The sequence below is a fragment of the Bubalus kerabau genome, chromosome 16 (genome assembly GCF_029407905.1).
Source record: "Bubalus kerabau isolate K-KA32 ecotype Philippines breed swamp buffalo chromosome 16, PCC_UOA_SB_1v2, whole genome shotgun sequence".
Lineage (NCBI taxonomy): Eukaryota > Metazoa > Chordata > Mammalia > Artiodactyla > Bovidae > Bubalus > Bubalus kerabau.
Genome location: NC_073639.1, coordinates 74,030,181 through 74,049,737, shown reverse-complemented (window position 1 = coordinate 74,049,737; position 19,557 = coordinate 74,030,181). Strand labels below are relative to the sequence as shown.

Here is a 19,557-nt window from a genome sequence, read left to right as displayed (position 1 = left end):
GCGGCGACAGCCTGGCTGCGACTGGGCGGAATTTCTATTTCTAATATCAGGACAATAAGAAAGCAGCTGCCAATACTGCATAAAGCTCGAAAACGCTAGGCGGCGATGGCTGCGTTCCAGCTGAGCCATTAAGATAAACCTAGAAGAAAGTTCCAGGTAGGAATGCCAATGGGAACTCACAGGACACACTGAGAGCCTGAAGCTGATACGTGACCTCCTGTCACTGAAATCAGGGTCTTGCCAAGCTGGGGCCAAACTGCGTCCACTTATGACTCCCCTGTGACATGCTCGGTTCTGTTATCTGGGCTTTGCAGTAATAAGACGTTCATTTCCCTCATCCTTGCACCTCCTCCAGTCACAGTCACTCTTTGATCCTGTTTGGAATTTTTTTTTTTTCTTTTCTCTTCATTTTACTGTAACAGAGTCTGGAGATTATATATTACAATGCTTATTAATTTTAGTTTATTAATATAGTTTATTTCTTAAACTATATATATATATATATTTGGGGGAAGGGCTGCTCCGGGTCTTACCTGAGGCACATGGGGTGTTAACTGTAAGCAGGTGGGATCTTTAGCTGTGGCATAAGAACTCTTAGCTGTGGCATGCGGGATCTAGTTCCCTGACCCGGGATTGAACCCAGGCCCCCTGCATTGGGAGTGTGGGGTCTTTGAGCCGCTGGACCACCAGGGAAGTCCCTAAAGAATATCTCTGAAGAGGAGATGGGATGAAGCTAAGTGTGGGAAAAGGTGGGTGAAGAGAACGATGTACGTGACAGTGCAGAGCAGGAGCGGGAGAAGAGGAGAGTGACATGGGAAAGGAGATTCAGCCCAGACACAGCTGCTACTGAGGGAATCAACAGGATTCAGTGGAGGAGAATTTCAGGATTCAAAAGGTGGTACAGAGATATTTTCCCAGCTACATGCTAATTCCTGCACCCAGGACAGATTTAACAGATAAACACCCAGTTTACATACTGTTCACATAAATATAAACGCTATTAATAACTACAGCCATGTAGGACAAATTAAAATAATCCACGGCAAACATCACGATCATGCTAGGCACACCTGAAATGATACGGATGAGCATTTTTACATTTTGAAGACACAGCCAAGGTTCCGGCAAAAGTGCTGCCTCCCTAAAGTCAGCCGGAGTCCATCATGTCATGTGACTGCCCACACCAGACCTAGCAACTGGCCAAGGGCAATGACTCCAGCTCCAAACCCAAGTTGTTCCTTTCCTGCTTCCTCTTCCTGACAGTCTACAGCTCCTGGACTCCACACTTCTGACCTTCCCAATTTATGGCAAAAATTTTTTTTTTTTTTACTTTATTTGGCTGCACCAGGGGCCCTAGTTGCAGTATGTGAACTCTTAGGTGCAGTGCGTTGGGAGCATGAGGTCTTAGCCTCTGGACTGCCAGGGAAGTCTCACTGACGTGTTCTTTTCAGCTCTTCCTTGACGCTCCTGGCAGCATTTGGCAATGCTGACCCCACCCTCCTTCCCGAAACAGCTTCTCTAACTTTAGACACTCTCCTGGCTGCCAGCCACACACCTTTGGCCACATTTTCTCAGCCTTTCCGCAGCCTGCTCTTCCTCTCGCTCCTGGTTTCAGTGAGTGGCACCACTACCACCTCCGCAGACTCTGTAGGTCCCCCGACTTGCTCCCGACACCCCTTCAGCCAGAGTCTTGCTCACGCGCTGCATTTCCTCAGCCTATGTCTGTGAGACTATGAGTCGGACAGGTGTGTGTTGGGTGTTTTAATCCTCCCAACAAGCCTCTGAGGTAAATTTTATTACCATTTTCCATTTCCAGATTACGAAACAGAAACACAGGGGCCTTAAGCAACCTGCCTGAGGTCACACAGCTATTAGGTGGTAGTTCAGCTCAGTCGCTCAGTCCTGTCTGACTCTTTGCCACCCCAGGGACTGAAGCATGCCAGGCCTCCCTGTCCACCACTGACTCCCAGAGCTTGCTCAAACTCCTGTCCATCGTGGAGAGCAGCATTCACACCCAGGTGGCCTCAGCCCCACGACAGGCCCACTGTTCTCTCACCTGGGCCACTGCAACGGCCTCCTCTAGGCCTTTCAGCTCTGCCTCAGTTCAGTTCAGTTCAGTTCAGTCGCTCAGTCGTGTCCAACTCTTTGCGACCCCATGAATCGCAGCACGCCAGGCCTCCCTGTCCATCACCAACTCCCGGAGTTCACTCAGACTCACGTCCATCGAGTCAGTGATACCATTCAGCCATCTCATCCTCTGTCGTCCCCTTCTCCTCCTGCCCCCAATCCCTCCCAGCATCAGAGTCTTTTCCAATGAGTCAACTCTTCGCATCAGGTGGCCAAAGTACTGGAGTTTTAGCTTTAGCATCATTCCTTCCAAAGAAATCCCAGGGCTGATATCCTTCAGAATGGACTGGTTGGATCTCCTTGCAGTCCAAGGGACTCTCAAGAGTCTTCTCCAGCACCACAGGTCAAAAGCATCAATTCTTCAGCGTTCAGCCTTCTTCACAGTCCAACTTTCACATCCATACATGACCACTGGAAAAACCATAGCCTTGACTAGATGGACCTTTGTTGGCAAAGTAATGTCTCTGCTTTTGAATATGCTATCTAGGTTGGTCATAACTTTCCTTCCAAGGAGTAAGCGTCTTTTGATTTCATGGCTGCAGTCACCATCTGCAGCTCTGCCTCGGCTTCCTCTAATTCTGCATGCTGCGGCCCGAGTCAGCTAACTAAAACACAAGTCTGACTCTATACTGGATCTGCCTCGTCTTCAGGATAACGCCCACATTCGGGAACCTCCATAACCTGGTGTTTCCTTCTTCGACTTCACTTGTTGGCTTCTCAGCCTCACTTTAATCACCTCCCTGAAGGCTCCAGCAGCCACGGCAACAGCCCCCTACCAGGCTTCTGTACATCCTCCAACCTGCCAAGAAAGTGGATCTTTCCCTTTCAGATTTTACTTTTTCTGATAAGCCTTTTCTGACCTCTTAAAACTAGACCACTTGCCTCTCCTGTGAGTCCCAGTAGCAGAAATCTTTAGTGTTGACATCTCTGTGTTTTGTTTTTTTTTTTTTTAAACATTTATTTGGCTTCTCTGGGTCTTAGTCGCAGCACACAGGATCTTCAATCTTGTTGTAGCATGAGGGATCTTCAATTGTGGCATGCAGACTCTCTGGTTGAGGTATGTGGGATCTAGTTCCCTGACGAGGGATCAAACCCAGACCCCTGCATTGGACGCATGGACTCTGCCACTGGAGTCTCAGGGGAGTCCCTCTCCGCACTGCTCCGCCTGTCCACTGACGCCTGACCTATCACAAGGTTGTGAACTTCTCTAGGACAAGGACCTGGTAGGGTCCCTGTTGCATCCTCAGCGCTCAGCTTAGTGCCTGCCTGTGAACAGCATTGAATAAATAATCACCGAACCGATAAACCTTTATCATCTGTGTCAGACTTTGTGGTTGTTGCTGTTAGTCTCAAAGACGTGTCTGATTCTTTGTAACCCCATGGACTGCAGCACACCAGGCTCCTCTGTCCTCCACTATCTCCCGGAGTTTGCTCAAGCTCATGTCCGCTGAGTTGGTGATGCCATCCAACCATCTCATCCTCGGTTGCCTCCTTTTCCTCCTGCCATGCCCTTCAACACCTACTTATAAATGCCCCATCTTGTTTTTATTTTCAAACGTGTTAGTCTGATCTTTATAACCAGATTGCAATTTTCTGAAAAACAGCAAATGTACTCAGTATTTCTAAGTTGAGGTTAGTGACACAAAAATGGACATATTTATTAAAAACTGACAATTAATTATTCAAGGCTTCATGAATGTCAACAATTCAGTGATGCAGGCACTGTTTTTCTCTCTCTCTCCCATATAAGGAAACTGAGTCAGGGAGTTTAGTAGCTTCCCTAGTGGTAGCTAGTGATAGAGCTGGGACTTGAATCCTGACATTTGTGTTTGTATTCTCAACCCCTACAGTGAGAGGCTAAGGATACGTGGGATTACCTATGCTAAGTAATTTGTTTTTTAGTCGCTCAGTTGTGTCCAACTCTTTGCAACCCAATAGTCATTGAGGCTCCTCTGTCTATGGGATTTTCCAGGCAAGAATCCTGGAGTGAGTTGCCATTTCCTACTGGAGGGGATCTTCCCAACCCAAGGACTGAACCCCCATCTCCTGCATTGGCCAGGTGAGTTCTTTACCAAGGGAAGCCCTTGGATGTTTTATTGCTTACCCTTAAAAAATTACTACTCTCTGTGGGCTTATTAGATTCTTTCCTTCACATACTTTGCTTTTCCCTTTTGTTTCAAATATTTGTTGAACACTTCGTCATGTACCAAAATGTACATAACCTAACTCACTGAAGGCCAAACTTTAGAAACACCATTGGAGTTTAGCTCTTTTGACTGGACTATTATTTCCTAACAAGCTTCATAAAATCACCCCCTGCTCAGTTTGTGATTGTACACCCAAACACCTCTCAGCAAAATCTCAGTGGTCGCTTTTTTCCTTTCTGGCCATGCTGCAAGGCATACAGGATCTCAGTTCCCCAACCAGGGATCAATACCAAACCCGTGTCCCCTGTAGCAGACTCCTGGCGTCTTAACCACTGGGTCTCCAGGGAAGTACTTACGGCCCCTTGACAGCACATCATATGGAGAGAATATCTGGAGTCAACTCATCAGATCTCATCACAGACTTTTTTAAAACCAACATCCTGGCCCTTTCACTGACAAAAAGCATTCTTAAGCCTTTTAACAGATGAAGGCTTTCTTAGAGCTAAGTTCAAAGCAAACTGCCCATCCTTCTTGGGAAATGCTCTAGAGGCTCCCTTATGAGGTAATTCAATAGCCTTGTCTCTCTGGATTCAGTTCAGTTCAGTTCAGTTGCTCAGTCATGTCCGACTCTTTGCAACCCCATGAACTGCAGCATGCCAGGCCTCCCTGTCCATCACCAACTCCCGGCGTTCACTCAAACCCATGTCCATAGAGTCGGTGATGCCATCTAGCCATCTCATCCTCTGTCGTACCCTTCTCCTCCTGCCCCCAATCCTTCCCAGGTTTAGGGTCTTTTCCGATGAGTCAACTCTTCGCATCAGGTGGCCAAAGTATTGGAGTTTCAGCTTCAACATCAGTCCTTCCAATGAGCACCCAGGACTGATCTCCTTTAGGATGGACTGGTTGGATCTCCTTGCAGTCCAGGGGACTCTCAAGAGTCTTCTCCAGCACCACAGTCCAAAAGCATCAATTCTTTGGTGCTCAGCTTTCTTCACAGTCCAACTCTCACATTCATACATGACCACTGGAAAAACCATAGCCTTGACTAGACGGACCTTTGTTGGCAAAGTAATGTCTCTGCTTTTGAATATGCTATCTAGGTTGGTCATAACTTTCCTTCCAAGGAGTAAACGTCTTTTAATTTCATGGCTGCAATCACCATCTGCAGTGATTTTGGAGCCCCAAAAAACAAAGTCTGCCACTGTTTCCACTGTTTCCCCATCTATTTCCCATGAAGTGATGGGACCAGATGCCATGATCTTTGTTTTCTGAATGTTGAACTTTAAGCCAACTTTTTCACTCTCCTCTTTCCCCTTCATCAAGAGGCTTTTTAGTTCCTTTCTGGATTAGCAATGATTTAACATGAAACCAATAGTTAAACATCCCTGGAATAGTTAGTAAAATAGGAGTATTATATTTCACAATGTTATCTTCAGGAAATAAACAATCCAAAGTAACTATTTTGGGTAGCATTGTATCACATTATTATTGCAGTAATATTTCCAGAAGAAATCTGAAGTTTAGAATAACTATAGGTCACAAAAAATGACCAATATTGCACCAATACATGAAGCAAAATTCAAATTTGGATCCTAAGGAAAAAAACAAGACATCATCAGTGATGATGACAGGCACATCTCTGAACTCAATCTGATTTCCCCGAGGAAGGGAGGCACTGAGCCTATTATAATAGAGTGTGCCTTTGAAGGACTGAGACATGAGTCCCTCAGTCTCAAAAAAATCAAATCACCCTGATAAACGCCTTAGTTACCAGGGAGAAAAAGCAGAGATGACTAAGCTGGAATAAATCTCTTCTGGCCTGTTCTTCATCTCTTTCAGGCAGTACTTTTCCAGATAAGTTGCACAGCACAAAACATGGTTTTGCCATATATCAAAGTGTGTAAGTTAGGGTAGACAGCAGTGTTTTAAAAGGAGTAATTAGATGGTAAGAGCAACAGGTGAAGCAGCTTTGGGCTCCTGAGGAGGAAGTCCTGGCACTCCTATACGGGCACAGTGGATAATCTGAAAATGGTACGAGTGCCGGGCTGAGCACAGCTGTCTCTACTGTAATCAGGAGGAAAAGTATTATGATCCAGCGGAAGCAGCCCTTCAGAGTCTAAGGAGGAGCATTTCATCAGACAATAACTGAGTGCTCACTGCTTACAAAGGCAACAGATTAGATGCTGAGGGATCAATCCACAAGAATCTCCTGCTACTCTGAAATCAGAACTGCATCCTCATTTTCCCAAGCTGATACAGTTTATGTAATGAAATAAAATATGTATCATACGTCTCTTGCAGTGGTGTAAGAGTACTTAGGACTCACAAGGAAAACTGCACAAAGAACTTCCCCTTCAGCCTTTTCCCTGTAAAAATATCCTCCTTGAAAACAGTGTAAGCTTTCTTTAGCAAGTGAGGTACCATCTCCTTACTCTCCCCATCTTATCCAGTTTCACTTTTTTTCATAACACTTAAGACCACCTGACATTTTTATAGATTTGTCATTTCTCTTTTTAAACTAGAATATAAGCTCCATGAAGGCAGATATTTCAAATATTTTGTTCACAGATATCTTCTCAGTATTTCAGTATACAGAACCTTATCTAACATGTACTTATAGGAGGTTCTTAAAATTTTTGTAAAATTAAAAGTGTTTTAAAAAGACCCCTGAATATGTTAGAATTATTAAAGTATAAAAATTTGGCATATCTGTGTATTTATGTCTGTTATTCCCAGTCCAAGTCAGGAGTCAGAGGACCAGAAGCTTGTGTAGAGATGGGAGAGCAATTGCACAAACAAAGCAATGTGTCTTATTTGATGGATGGACGGAACCCAGTGTCACCAAACTTCTACAAAGAGTCAACTCAATTCATCTCTCTGCCCTTTCCACGTCTGAATCTGAGTGAATTCAGATTCACTTCACATTAGTTTGCTTAACATTAGCTTTCTTCCTTGAGAAAACTTCTGAAACTTATGTAGTAAAGTTTTTTTGTTCCCCTCCTCCCTAAATTACTGCCTGCAAGATGCAAGCCCTCAGATGGAGACTGTCTCCCATTTCTATTTTGAGATTCGCCTGAGTCACAAGGTAGTCTTGGCGAATCACTCTGCTCCATCCCTCAGTTTATTGAGGCTGCCTGGGAACAGGCGCTGCCAGCCAGCAGGAAGAGGGCCGTGTTGCCTAACTCCAAAAGGTTTCAGGTGTATGGATGTGGTGAGGTTTAATAATGGATATAAATTGCTGCAGATGGATTTCCCACAGGGTGGGGGTGGGGAAAGGGCAACCATTTTCCTTAACTTCCTCTATATGAATTCATGGCTGGTAGAAAGGCCAGGCTATTAAACACAGCTGAGCAAATGTCCCAATGTCTGCAGGGCATATTTTTCCAACTAAAGAGACCCCTAGTGGGCTCCTACTATATATGACGCTCCAAGCCCCAAAGAGAAGCAAAAGAATGTGACTGATATTGACTCTGGCAAAGTTACACTGTTTAAAAAAAAAAAAGAGAGAGTCAGTGTTTATAAACATGTATAAACCACAAGGCCCTTTTCTTTTTTTCAAGAATGGGTATAAAGAGCTGCTTCCACCTGGACTCTCTTATCTGTGTCCCATCCAGTCTTGAGTTCCTCCAAGTTGTGTAGCAAATATGTTCTCCCTAAGTGGTTCTGCCTTACTGACTATAATTCCAAATTCCCTGAGCCCCCAACCCCCAGAGATGCCTCTTGACAAAATTATTCTTTATGTACTCACACAAATGTAAACAAGAGATGAAAGGCCCCGGGGATGCAGCCAGTGCATGTCTCAAGCTGAACCACTGCTAAGCACGACCTGAACTTTTCTTCCTCTCTCCCCTTGACTGAGTTCCTCTCTTGACTCAGGGCAGAGTGATGAGCATGGCATAGGAGGCTTAGGACCCAGGGGGCGCCTTTCAGCCGGAAAAATAAAAAAACCACCTCGCTGCAGCAAGCTTGCTGGAAGCTCCCAGTTCTAAAGAGAGGCTGTTTACCAGAAGCACATAACAAGAGCAGGTCTGACTGCAAGGCTGGGAACGGGAGGCAGAGCCACCGCCTAGGGGGACCCCGGCTGGACTCTGGTTGGTCAGTCACCTGCAGGATGAAGGAGGTGAGGATGCTGTTGGCCTGGGTGCGAACAATCCTCGTCAGCAACATGCTCCTGGCAGAAGCCTATGGATCTGGAGGTGAGATTACAATCTTTCCTTTCTGCAGCAACTTAATGAAGCAGAAAGGGTGATGCTTCCTATTTTCCAAGAAGGACCACGACAGGAAACAGAGCTTGTAGCAGCTTCCTGTTGTCCCATGAAAGCTATGTTGGTTTTGTTTTTTCTTTCTCCTTTCCCTGCCTGGAGCTTGCAGCTCCATCTTTGCCATTAAGAACAAAGGCAAGTAACCACTTTCTCTTTTCTTTTTCTTGCCGGTGGCTCATGAGTGGATGGAACTTGGAGGTTCACCTCCCCCACCCCTACGTCCTGTTCTTTTTGGGGGGCTTTGCAGGTTGTCTCCAGAGCGCTTGCCCTCCTTACCCAGCCCCTTCCTGCGGCCCTCCTGCTGAGGGGAGTGGGAGTTTGGAGTCACATCCAGGCAGCAATTAGGCAGGTTCCCTCCATTTGAGGCTCTCTTTTAAGCCTGACTGGATATAAAGGCCTTTGTAGGATTCTCTTGGGAGGGAATGCTGCCTGTGAAAGTGTGGCCTCATCCACGGAGACAAGAGCACCAGAGTTCATATAACATAGAATGACAACCCAGGGATGGATTTGGAGTCCTGCCGCCCCCTGACCCAAAACTCCCACCGTCTCCACAGACGGTCTTGAACCCAGGGCTCCCCCGCACCTTCCTCCAAAGTGGTCACAAGTTCCAGAGCAACAACCCCTTGCACTTGTGCAGTACTTTCCGGCTTAAAAAAGAAAAGAAAAAAGCCAACACTGAGCAGAGGGGGCCGGGCACCGGCTAGGGGCTCTTCACTCGCCCGCCCTCCCTTCTCTTTCCGGCCTCACTACAGCCCAGAGAGGCAGGCGGGGTTTTCCACGTGAGGGCAGGGTCTCCCAGGAGGGGTGGGCCCGGGCTCCCCTGTCCGCCACTCAGTGTCCTGTCGGGGGGCTCCTCTTCCTCATAGGCTGCTTCTGGGATAACGGCCACCTGTACCGGGCGGATCAGCCCTCCCCCGCGCCGGGCCACAGCTGCCTTAACTGGCTGGACGCGCAGAGCGGCCTGGCATTTGCCTCAGAGTCGGGTGAGTGCCCGTCCCGGGTGGCGGGCGGGCGGGCAGAGGCCGTGTTCCAACCCCGACCCATGGTGCCTTCTCTCCCCTCTCAGGCGCCGGCAACCACAGCTACTGCCGGAACCCGGACCAGGACCCACGCGGGCCCTGGTGCTACGTCAGCGGCGAGGCTGGAGCTCCCGAGAAGCGACCTTGCGAGGACCTGCGCTGCCCAGGTACCCAGACCCCGCGCCCAGGGCTTCCCAGGAGCTGTCGCAACACCCGCGGCGCACGTGCGGCCGAGCCACACCGGCCGGCCCCGCCCCGCCCCGCCCCGCCCCGTCCGATTGGCCAGGGCTGTCTCCAGGCCGCGGGAGCCGAAGCTCATTGGCCGGCGCCGCCGCCCGGAATGAGCTCATTCTCCTCGAGCTCCTAGTAAACAACTGTGGGCGGCTAGGCCCCGCCCCTCGGCCGAGTTCCGCGCCGGGAACGCCGCTGGGGGAGCTCCGGCGAAGTGTGTCGTTGGTCTACGCCCTTAGCTCGGTGTTTACGGGCCGGTTTGTGTAGTTTCTGCTGTGTGCTAGGCACTCTTTCACAACCCCCCTGCACCCAGTTTGGAGGATCTAAGATTAAAGAGAAGTTCAGCGACTTACCAAAGGCAGTGGCAGGGTCCAGATTTGAATCCATGTTTCTTAGACTCTAGAGTCCAGCTTGTGGCTCCCAGGGCACCAAGGACGATTCTCTAGGATTAAATGGGGTATGTTAGCATGTAACATAGGGATTGGCATAAAGCGTGGGCTCAGCAAATGCGAGCTGTTTAGAGGAGTCACGCATCGCCTCTTGGCATAGAGGGGGTACCCCTGGAGGTGAGCTGAGCTGGGCCTTGGAAGACGGCAAGAATTTGAGAATATGAAGACATGGGAGGCAGGTGAGGCCCATTCTCACAGCCTTCTTTGTCTTGTTCCAGCTGTGGTCCAGCCTTCGGCCAGATCTTGCCCCTAGGTCTTGATTTCAATGTGTACAGTGCATTCTAAGGTGGGCCCACTCAGCTTCCCCCAAACTCAGGCCACTCTCTGATGAGAGCTGTTTTCCCACTTCACCTTCAGATACCACTTCCCAGGGCCTGCCAACCTCCACAACAGAAACTGAGGAGGCTGCTGAAGTGCCAGGGGGAGATGAGGTGTTTGCTCCTGCCAACACCCTGCCTGCCCGGAGCGAGGCTGCAGCTGTGCAGCCAGTGATTGGGATCAGCCAACGGGTGCGGGTGAACTCCAAGGAGAAGAAGGACCTGGGAACACTGGGTATGACTGCCCGCCTCTGTCCTTGTGAAATTCAAGGAGAAATATTTGATTATCTGGGGTGGAGCTAATGGAACCTTGCGTCCTGTCCTTGGCAGGCTACGTGCTGGGCATCACCATGATGGTGATCATCGTCGTCACTGGAGCTGGAATTGTCCTTGGCTACACCTACAAGAGGTCAGTAGTTTCTTTTCTGGGCTCGGTGAGAGAGGAGAGGAAGGTACACAAAGTCAAACCAGACTCCTCTGTGGCATTCTTACTTGTAAAGGAAGTGAGGTCTTGGATGCAGAGACTTGGTTCTAGTTTTCACCAGGTGGCCTTGGACAAACCCTCTTCTTTGGTGCGTTTACTCATCACCCAGAAAGCATGATGAGGTAGGGATTCTTATTCCCCGTTGTACAGGTGAGGAGGCCTTCATCAGAAGGGTGAAGTAACCTGCTCAAGGTTATACAGCCTGGGAGTGGCTGGAGTCACATCCAGCTCTCTTGACACCGACATTCCCTGCTGTCTGGTGTGGAAGCATGTCTGCTGTGGAACCGGGTGGCCTTTCAGAAATGAGGCTGGGCTCTCATTGCAGGGACTGGGAGATTGAATTCTGTGAGTTATAAAATTCTGCTCCTAGAAAAGGTTCCCAGCCACTGCTTTTGCAGTTGGGGCTTGAATGTCCTGAGCTATAAGCAGTGGGATCTCCTCTAGGACAGGAGGAAGGAAGCAAGTTGGAGTGCGTGATGATAATCAAGTTGTGCCCTGGTTGACTCTGGGAAGATTATTTGCAAAACATTGGGCAAAAATCAGGGGATTTGACTTCCATTCCTGAGTATCTGTGATATTTCTTTTCTGTGGTCTGGGAAGGCTTCCTATAAGGGAAGTGATGTAGTGGCCTGCGTTTTCCAGTGGTGAGGACCACAGCCCCAGTGGGTCACCTAGTATTAAATAAAATCGAGTTGTCTCTAGAGTGATGTAGTCAGTCTCATTTTACAGATGGAAAAGGGGACATATTGGTAACAATAATAACAGTAAAAGCAGCAGTATTTCTGAAGGCCAAGTACTGCTTCAAATGATATGTGTGCTTTAACTCAGTCCTCACAATCACCCCTGATAAGGCCAATGATATTTACAGATAAGGAAACTGAGACTTGTTTGAGGTCACACACCTAGCATTCGGTGGAGCTAAGTCTCAGTCCTGCCAGTGACTAGCAATCTGCGTGACTTTGGGCAGGGTGGTTCTGTTTCCTACTCCAGGGCACGGCTGTCGCTGAGACTCTTGACTGCCTGGCCCAAAGAAAGAGATCCGTAAACCATAGCTGTTTTTCTTTTCTGTAAAATGTGGACACACTGCACTTGTGCTCTCCAGGCTCCATCGCTTCTCTGATCTTCTGTGATTCAGGAAGCACAGGTTCAGAGAGTGGGGAAGTGTTGACCTGAGAGGGTCTCCTGTCCCCTAGCATAAGGTTGCTGCCCTCAGCACGACAGTGGATGGGGCAGGTTTAGGGGCACCTGTTTGTCATTTCAGGGAGTTAGGGGGAATGATGGGGAGGCCCTGGTTACAGTTCGCAGCTCGGACCCAAACCGTGTTGGCTGAGTCTAGCTGTTGAAATATTTCCTCTTCAGCCACTGGATAGCACTGGGCTTGCCTCCGGTCTTGTGACAGTGTCCAGGGCTCCAGGTGCTTGAACTGACTGCTAAACGTCCTTAATCGTGAGCTCAGTTCTCAGGCCGGAGGAGGAAGCCACACCTTTTGCTTCTAGATCTGCTCCTCTAGGCTGTCACGGGAGCGCCCTGAGAGCCTATATTTACTTTCCTGTAATCTCAGGGTGAGGCACCAAGTCACCAGACTTCTAACCACGGGACCACCCCTTTCCTCAGCAAAAGTGCCCCAAGCACAGCCCACAGGAAACGGCTTGTGGGCTGGAGGCAAGCGCTCAGCCCCCTCTCTCCCCAGTCACAGAACAGTGTCCTGGAAGTACTGTGGAGTGCAGGTCCTTCCACTTCTCTGCACCTCCTTGTCTTGTCTGTTCCGTGGAGCTGTGCCCCCTCTCCATGCACACCCATGCCCACCCCAGGTTACCCTTAACTGTTACATGGAGACGGCAGAACACCAGTCAGGTTAAATAACCACCACAGCCACCTAGACTTTCTTAAGACCCACTTGAGTGTTCTTCCCTGACGATTGCACCAAAGCAGCAGGACCACACTAGAAGGACCACTTTTACACCATTTCACAGTGAGGAACTGAGACCGAGAGGAGTTCAGCGGTGTGTCCAAGCTACATGGCCAATAAGGATTGCCAGTGTCTCCCAAAAGTCCAGCAAGGCTCAGGAGCTTCGTGCCAATTTGCTTTGGAGTGCATAAGACAGTGCAGGCTTCCCAGGTGGCTCAGTGGTAAAGAATCCTCCTGCCAATGCATGAGACCCAAGTTCAGTCTCTGGGTTGGGAAGAGCCCCTGGAGGAGGAAACGGCAAAGTATTCGTGCCTGGGAAATCTCATGGACTGAGGAGCCTGGCAGGCTGTAGTCTATGGGATTGCAGAAGAGTTAGACACGACTGGGTGAACACACACAGAACCTTTCAAAATAAAACAGAAACTTTCAAACTATAACAGCTGGGCTTAAAAGTGAAAAGAACCAGGACCTGGTTCTGGAACTGTGAGCAGTTCTGGGTGTGACACTGGACAAGTCATTTACCTTCTCTGCGTCCCTCATGTGTAAAATAGCATGGGGGCAGGTTAGCGATGAGCTGCCCAGCTCTAATGTTCCCTAAAGACGGTATTACTTGGTGGGCCACAGGCAGTACTAGGTTCAGACCCCAAACCCGCCCTCTGCGTGAATAAATGGTGGAGCCTCTCCACTTCTGCTGTCCCGTCCCTGAAACAGAGATCCTAGTAGATGCCGCATAGGTCTGTTGTGACGATCCAATGAGTGTAGTCTGGGCAGACAGTTGGTGTTCCTGACCTTGGCTGCCTTGAAGAGCGTGTCCTGAGCAGCAGTGTGGCACAGCGCCGCTTCTGACGGGGACGAGAGCAGTGGCTCAGAGTTACGCAATAATTTGAGGCAGCCTGTGTTGCCTGAAGGAGGTCCTGGGTGCCTCTACCACCCAGCAGGAGGATGTCAGATACAGACAGCAGCTCCGTGCACTCCTGCTTTCTGGCCAGCCCGGTCACCAGGCCTGACCCTGGAGCAGTCAGGATAGAATTGCTGCAAGCCCTGAACCCTTCCAAGGGCCAGGAGGCTAATGGGAGGGAGTTTTCCCCTGGCTGGGAGGGGCGGGCAGGCACCAGGCTTCCTCTCGGGAGGAAGGGAGGCAGGTGGGAGTGGGCAAGGGCTCAGCCTGGTGGGCCTCCATCCTGGTTTTCTGGTTCAGGTGGCCAGCCTGTAGCTCACTGCCCCGAGCGCAGTGTCTGAGCTCTGGCTCTGATTAAAAGGCAAGGGGAAAACTGTCAGTCAACGCCTCAGCCCACCCAGGAGAGGAACTGAGTTAGTGAATGAGTCTTTTGTTCTTTCTTGGCTGTCAGACAACAGCCTGGATGTCCCCCCACCTCATAGGTGGTGAGAAGGGGCTGAGCTGCCTGACGGTCAGTACAGCCATGCTGGTGGCCTCTCTGAGACCCCAGAAGGAGCTGGGGGCTGCCATGGCACCTCTAGGACTCACAGGCGCCGTTAGCAGGGGGCATGTGGGGCTGAGTGTGTTTTGAGGCTTCAAAATGGAAGAGACTGCCATCCAGACTTGTCCCGGCACCTGCTCCTTGCATTTACCCTTGGCTGAGCTTCAAGCTCAGCTCTGCCCCATTAATCCACATTGATTTTTCTCCCCCCCAAGACTTGTGTATGACGTAGCCTGACCATTATCAACAGCCCGGCTGACCACAGCCAGATGCTTGGTAAAGGAGGCAGGTGAGGAAAGCCTCAGTTTCTTTGGCTGTAAAATGTGGATGACACGCAGTGCTGGGTGGAAATGAGACAAAAATGACGCACGTATAAAGGGTGCGGCATCCAGCGGGTGCACAGGTGGCCCTTCTCAGGGTGGAAGGTGGGAAGACCACTTCCTGGCACCTTAGTGGGACCTTGGAAGGCATGAGTTCCTGCTTTCCTTCTTCCTCCAGCCCCTTAGGTTTTGAAATTTGGGCCTTGGCACAAGGCTCTGGGCACATACTCTGCTGCTTTTGTAAATGGCCTTTGGTTTTCTGCTGGCTTGTTTGTGGGCTCCCTGTTATTCAGTCGCTCAGTCGTGTGTCTTTGCAACCCCGTGGACTGCAGCACACCAGGCCTCCCTGTGCTTCACTATCTCCCAGAGTTTGCTCAAACTCATGTCCGTTGAGTCAGTGATGCCATCCAACCATCTCATCTTCTGTCACCCCCTCCTCCTCCTGCCCTCAATCTTTCCCAGCATCGGGCTTTCCCAACGAGTTGGCTCTTCACATTAGGTGGCCACAGTATTGGGGCTTCAGCATCAGTCCTTCCAATGAATATTCAGGGTTGATTTCCTTTGACTGACTGTTTTGATTTCCTTGCAGTCCAAGGGACTCTTCCTTAATAGAATTAAATCCAGACTTTTCAAGTTTCTCCTGACGTGGGCAGACTGGTTTTCTGTTGTATGCCAGAGGTAGAGGTGTTCTCTTCTATGTGGCAGTAGCCGTGACCAAGAAGTGCCCAGAGGCAGAGCGAACCTCGGGCCGTGAGTGGGGGTGCGCTTGCTCCAAGCAACCGTGTCCCCGTGGCCCTCCTCAGCCCCTCCGGGGGCTCAGGGAGCTCCTCTGCTGTGGCTCGGGGAGCCCGATGCAGATGGGCAGGAGCTGCAAGGCTTACACGCAGAGACTTGGCCACCCAGGGCGAGTCGGGGGCATGAGGGCATAGGTGTGCCGTCTGTGACCCGACAGTGAGGAGCAGGGGTGTGCGGGGCACACGTCATGCTCAGGATCTCACAGGACGTTAGGGGCCCTGGAGGTTCTCAAGTCTGGCTCCCCGTTTTGCAGGATGATGAAGCTTAAGGCCTAGAGCGGAGGGCAGTGGTCGGGGTCACATAAACAACACTCACCCTGGCTGTCCAGTAGGAGAGTTCCTGTGGGAACCCAGATTAAGATAACACTGCCTGGTGAGTCACATCACCTTCAGGGCAAATCGCAACAGCCCCCTGTGAGCTTTATAGCAGTCCCATGGTTTTCGAAATGCTTTCCCATTCAGTAGTCTTGCCTGGAAAATGCCATGGACGGAGGAGCCTGGTAAGCTACAGTCCATGGGGTCGCAAAGATTCAGACACAACTGAGTGACTCCACTTTCACTTTCATCATCATATTTGGAGTCAGGTATCATTCCCATTTCACAGATGATGAAACCGAGGCTCCCCAAGGCCGTGTCACACAGCCCAGGCTGGGCTGCTCCAGGGGTGGAGAACTGGTTAATTTAAAGGCAATTAGGAGGCCCCTGCTCCTGTCCCTCCAGCGCCCTTGTCCTCAGCGTTTGTGACTCTGGAAACCTTTGTCCTTGCACCTCCCTGGGCGATAGCTGTGTAATCTGTCTGCTCTCGATTGTCTCCCTGGGGACTCTGAGGCAGGCCTGTTTGCCGCACCAGGTCATCCATCAGCTGCTTGCTTCAGGGCCTCTTTGGGATGGGCTCCTTCCGGGAAGATTTCCTCTGACGGCTGAGCCGTGTCTGATTGCTGTGTTAAGGATGCTGACCTGGGTTCTGGCGTGCAATGTGCCAGGCACACACCACACCCTTTGGCTTGCACTGGGCGTGGCCGGTCCAGTGGGGTGGACCCGACATGTGCAGCCGAAGACTGGGTGGGTGAGGCCCTGCCCTATCCTTTTTGTGGGGGTGACCCTGATAAGGTCAGAACTTCTCTTGAGCATCAGCCTGAGTCCAACAGACTTGGGCTTGAGCCCACCATGTCATTTGGAGAGTTCAGCTTCTTTGGACTTACTTCCTCATCTATAAAATGAACGATAACACCTAATTGTTTGGGTTCAGAATAAAGTACGGTAATGCACGTCAAGCCCTCAGCATGGAGTGAGCACTTCACGTGAATAAAATGGGGTAACACCTCAGCCCGATTGGGTCACGAAGTACCAGGAGAAGGCCTGTGAACACTCAGGGGTCCCATGATCATTGTGTCCATTTCCCGTCGACCCGAGCAGCCCGCAGAGGCTCCTTGCCCACTGTGCTTGGAGGGGATGGTCCCTCTTTGTAGCCAGGGCTCACACCTTCCGGGGAGGGGATGGTTCCCATTTCCAGTCAGAGCTCACACCTTCTGAGACTTTTGGATGAGGCATCTCAGAACAGGATGGTCAGGTCAGTTTCTGGACAGCTTTATGGGTGAGGGCTGAGGGTTTTTCTGGATCCCATGGTGCCTCAGGCTGAAAAAGCAAAACTCTGTTTTGCTTTAAGCGTCTCTTTCGTCCCCACCATCTTCACTAGCCCCATTGCAGCTGAGTGAGGGTCGTGCTCCTGTCACCCCCATCTCACAGACGAGGTTTAGGGGCTCCTTGCTGAGTTGAGGTAGTCTGGCAGAACAGCCCTGCCTGGCTGTGACTGCAGCCAGCCCCTGCCGAGCTTCAGGGTGCTGGCCTAGGAGCAGACCGTGCGGGAGGTACAGCCTGACTCTGTTCTCTTCTCCTGCCAGGGGCAAGGACCTGAAAGCCCAGCACGAGCAGAAAGTGTGCGAGCGGGAGCTGCAGCGGATCACCCTGCCCTTGTCTGCCTTCACCAACCCCACCTGCGAGATCGTGGATGAGAAGACCGTTGTGGTCCACGCCAGCCAGACTCCAGTCGACCTTCAGGAGGGCAGTGCCCCCCTCATGGGCCAGGCGGGCACTCCAGGCGCCTGAGCCCCGCCACGATGGGCAGGAGCCCATTGCAGACACTGGTGCGGGACTACTTACCCCCCCACAGCTGGGAGGATCTACACTTTCTGTTGTGGTTGAAACCCCCCACTTTTTCTGTTTGAACCCGAAGACGGGAGCAGGTGGCACTGTGGGCTGAGAGCAAGGCTGGGTAGGGTCCTGCCAAGGCTCTCTTTCCATAACTGTGGAGCAGGGTTTTTCCCACAGATGGGGACAGCAGCAGCCCCCACAGCAGCGCTGTGACAGGGGCTTCCTGTGCTCCGGAACCAAACCAGGGACGGACAGGGGGCTCCCCCAGCTCCCCTTTGCTTCATTGTGCAAGGTGGCCTCAGCCTCGGCCTCCCCACGTGCTCGCTGTGGGTCTCAGTGGCGTGTGCTGTTATTCACAGTTCTGGTCACGTAGGTTGAGAGGCGGTGTTTAAAAAACATATTTAGTTTTTTCAGCATTTGGGACGCAGTCCCCTACTGACCATTTCTGAGAAATGGAAATGAGTCTGTACGAAAGTCAGCACTGTGGGTTGAGAACAGGATCTAGGCAGAGGCTGCTGGCAGCGATGTGCCTTGAGGACTGCGGGCCGGGCCCAGGGCCCCAGGGCTCTTTCTGTTCCCAAAGGAGAGGAAGGGCAGAACGGCACTGAACATTCCACTGAGGAGGGCGAAGGATCGCAGCTGCCTCAGCCCCCAGGACCTGAGCGGGCCCGGGGCACCCCCGACAGCCTCCTCTCAGGGTGCACAGAGACCTCTCTGCATTCCTCAGGGCTGAGACAGCAGCCAGCTGACCTGCAGGAATGATGCTGCGGGCAGGGCCTCGTGAGCTGCTGCTCAGAGGTTAACCCTGGAGACCGGCCTAGAGGTGAGGTGATAGAAGGCTTCAGGAGCCAGCACCTTCCTGTGGGGAAGCAGGGTGAGGGTCACGACCCCTAACTTGTGAAACAATCACAGACCTATTGGAAGGGACCTTAGGGTTCCTGACGCCTTTTGGACAGAGGGGGCCTGAAGGGCGTGATGCTAAGGTTTGAAGAGGAAGCTACCGGCACGGTCAGCCTCAAGGCCCTGATGGCACACTCGGGGGCCTGAGCAGAGCTAACCTGTCCGCAGAGCTTCCTTCCCAAAGCCCTGCCACCACCCTTCACGGAGGCCGGGTTTGTGGGGCCCTGTCTCTCGGGCAGGCTGTCCCCAGAAGTCACCTGCTGAGGGACCTAGGCCTTGGGGGGTCTCTTGTTGGTCATGATGCAGAAGAAAACATTACTGGTTTCTACTTTTCTATAAAAGCATTTCCGTGTACATGTTTTTATATACCTCATTCTGACACCTGCGAATAAAAGCGCAGGAAATTGCTCTGCATTTGACTCAACATTAAAAAAAAAAAAATCTATACTGCCAAGTTCTTGTGGGGTGTCAGGACACTCCTCCTTAAAAGCTGGGAAGTGTTTGATTACCTTGTCAACACCTGCAGGGCGAGCTCCGCTGTCTGTCCTTTCCTTTGGTCCACACCAGGGGCAGCGGCCAGGTGGTTGGTAACTGGAGCGTTGTCACCAGGAGAGCCTCTCGGGTTGAAGCTGCAGGAAAGAGGCTGTGCAGCATGGCAGGGGGGCAGCCAGTCACTGCAGACCCTCTCCCCCTCAGCATTCTTTAGAGGCTAGGGAGGGGCTGGAGACAGGGTTGGGGGATGGGGCGGCTGCAGCAGCCGAAGGAGGGATGGGTGTGCAGAGGGTGATGGGCTCCCAGGAGCTGCTCTGGGCCGAGGGAGGTCCCCGCAGGGTGACTCCTAGAGCTCCAGCAGAAGCTACCAATGGCAGTTTTTTGGGGGCTTTTTAGCAAGGATTTCACAACAGGTTCTTAGCCTCTAGGAACACCCAGGGCGACCTCTACCTGTATCCAGTCACGACTCTATACTGCTGTCAGCAAGGGGCACCCTAGCACGTGTTTTTTCAGGAA

The 19,557-nt window shown here is 51.0% G+C and overlaps 1 protein-coding gene across 1 annotated transcript; it reads left to right on the top strand.

Annotated features, from left to right (window-relative positions):
• Window positions 1-8,262: 8,262 nt before the first annotated feature.
• On the top strand, window positions 8,263-18,994 carry PIK3IP1 (phosphoinositide-3-kinase interacting protein 1). The gene is made up of 6 exons (XM_055549557.1): window positions 8,263-8,470; window positions 9,403-9,519; window positions 9,603-9,722; window positions 10,593-10,787; window positions 10,883-10,961; window positions 17,400-18,994. Exons 1-6 carry the CDS (start codon window positions 8,386-8,388, stop codon window positions 17,602-17,604), a joined length of 801 nt encoding a protein of 266 aa, XP_055405532.1. The 5' UTR covers window positions 8,263-8,385; the 3' UTR covers window positions 17,605-18,994.
• Window positions 18,995-19,557: the final 563 nt, after the last annotated feature.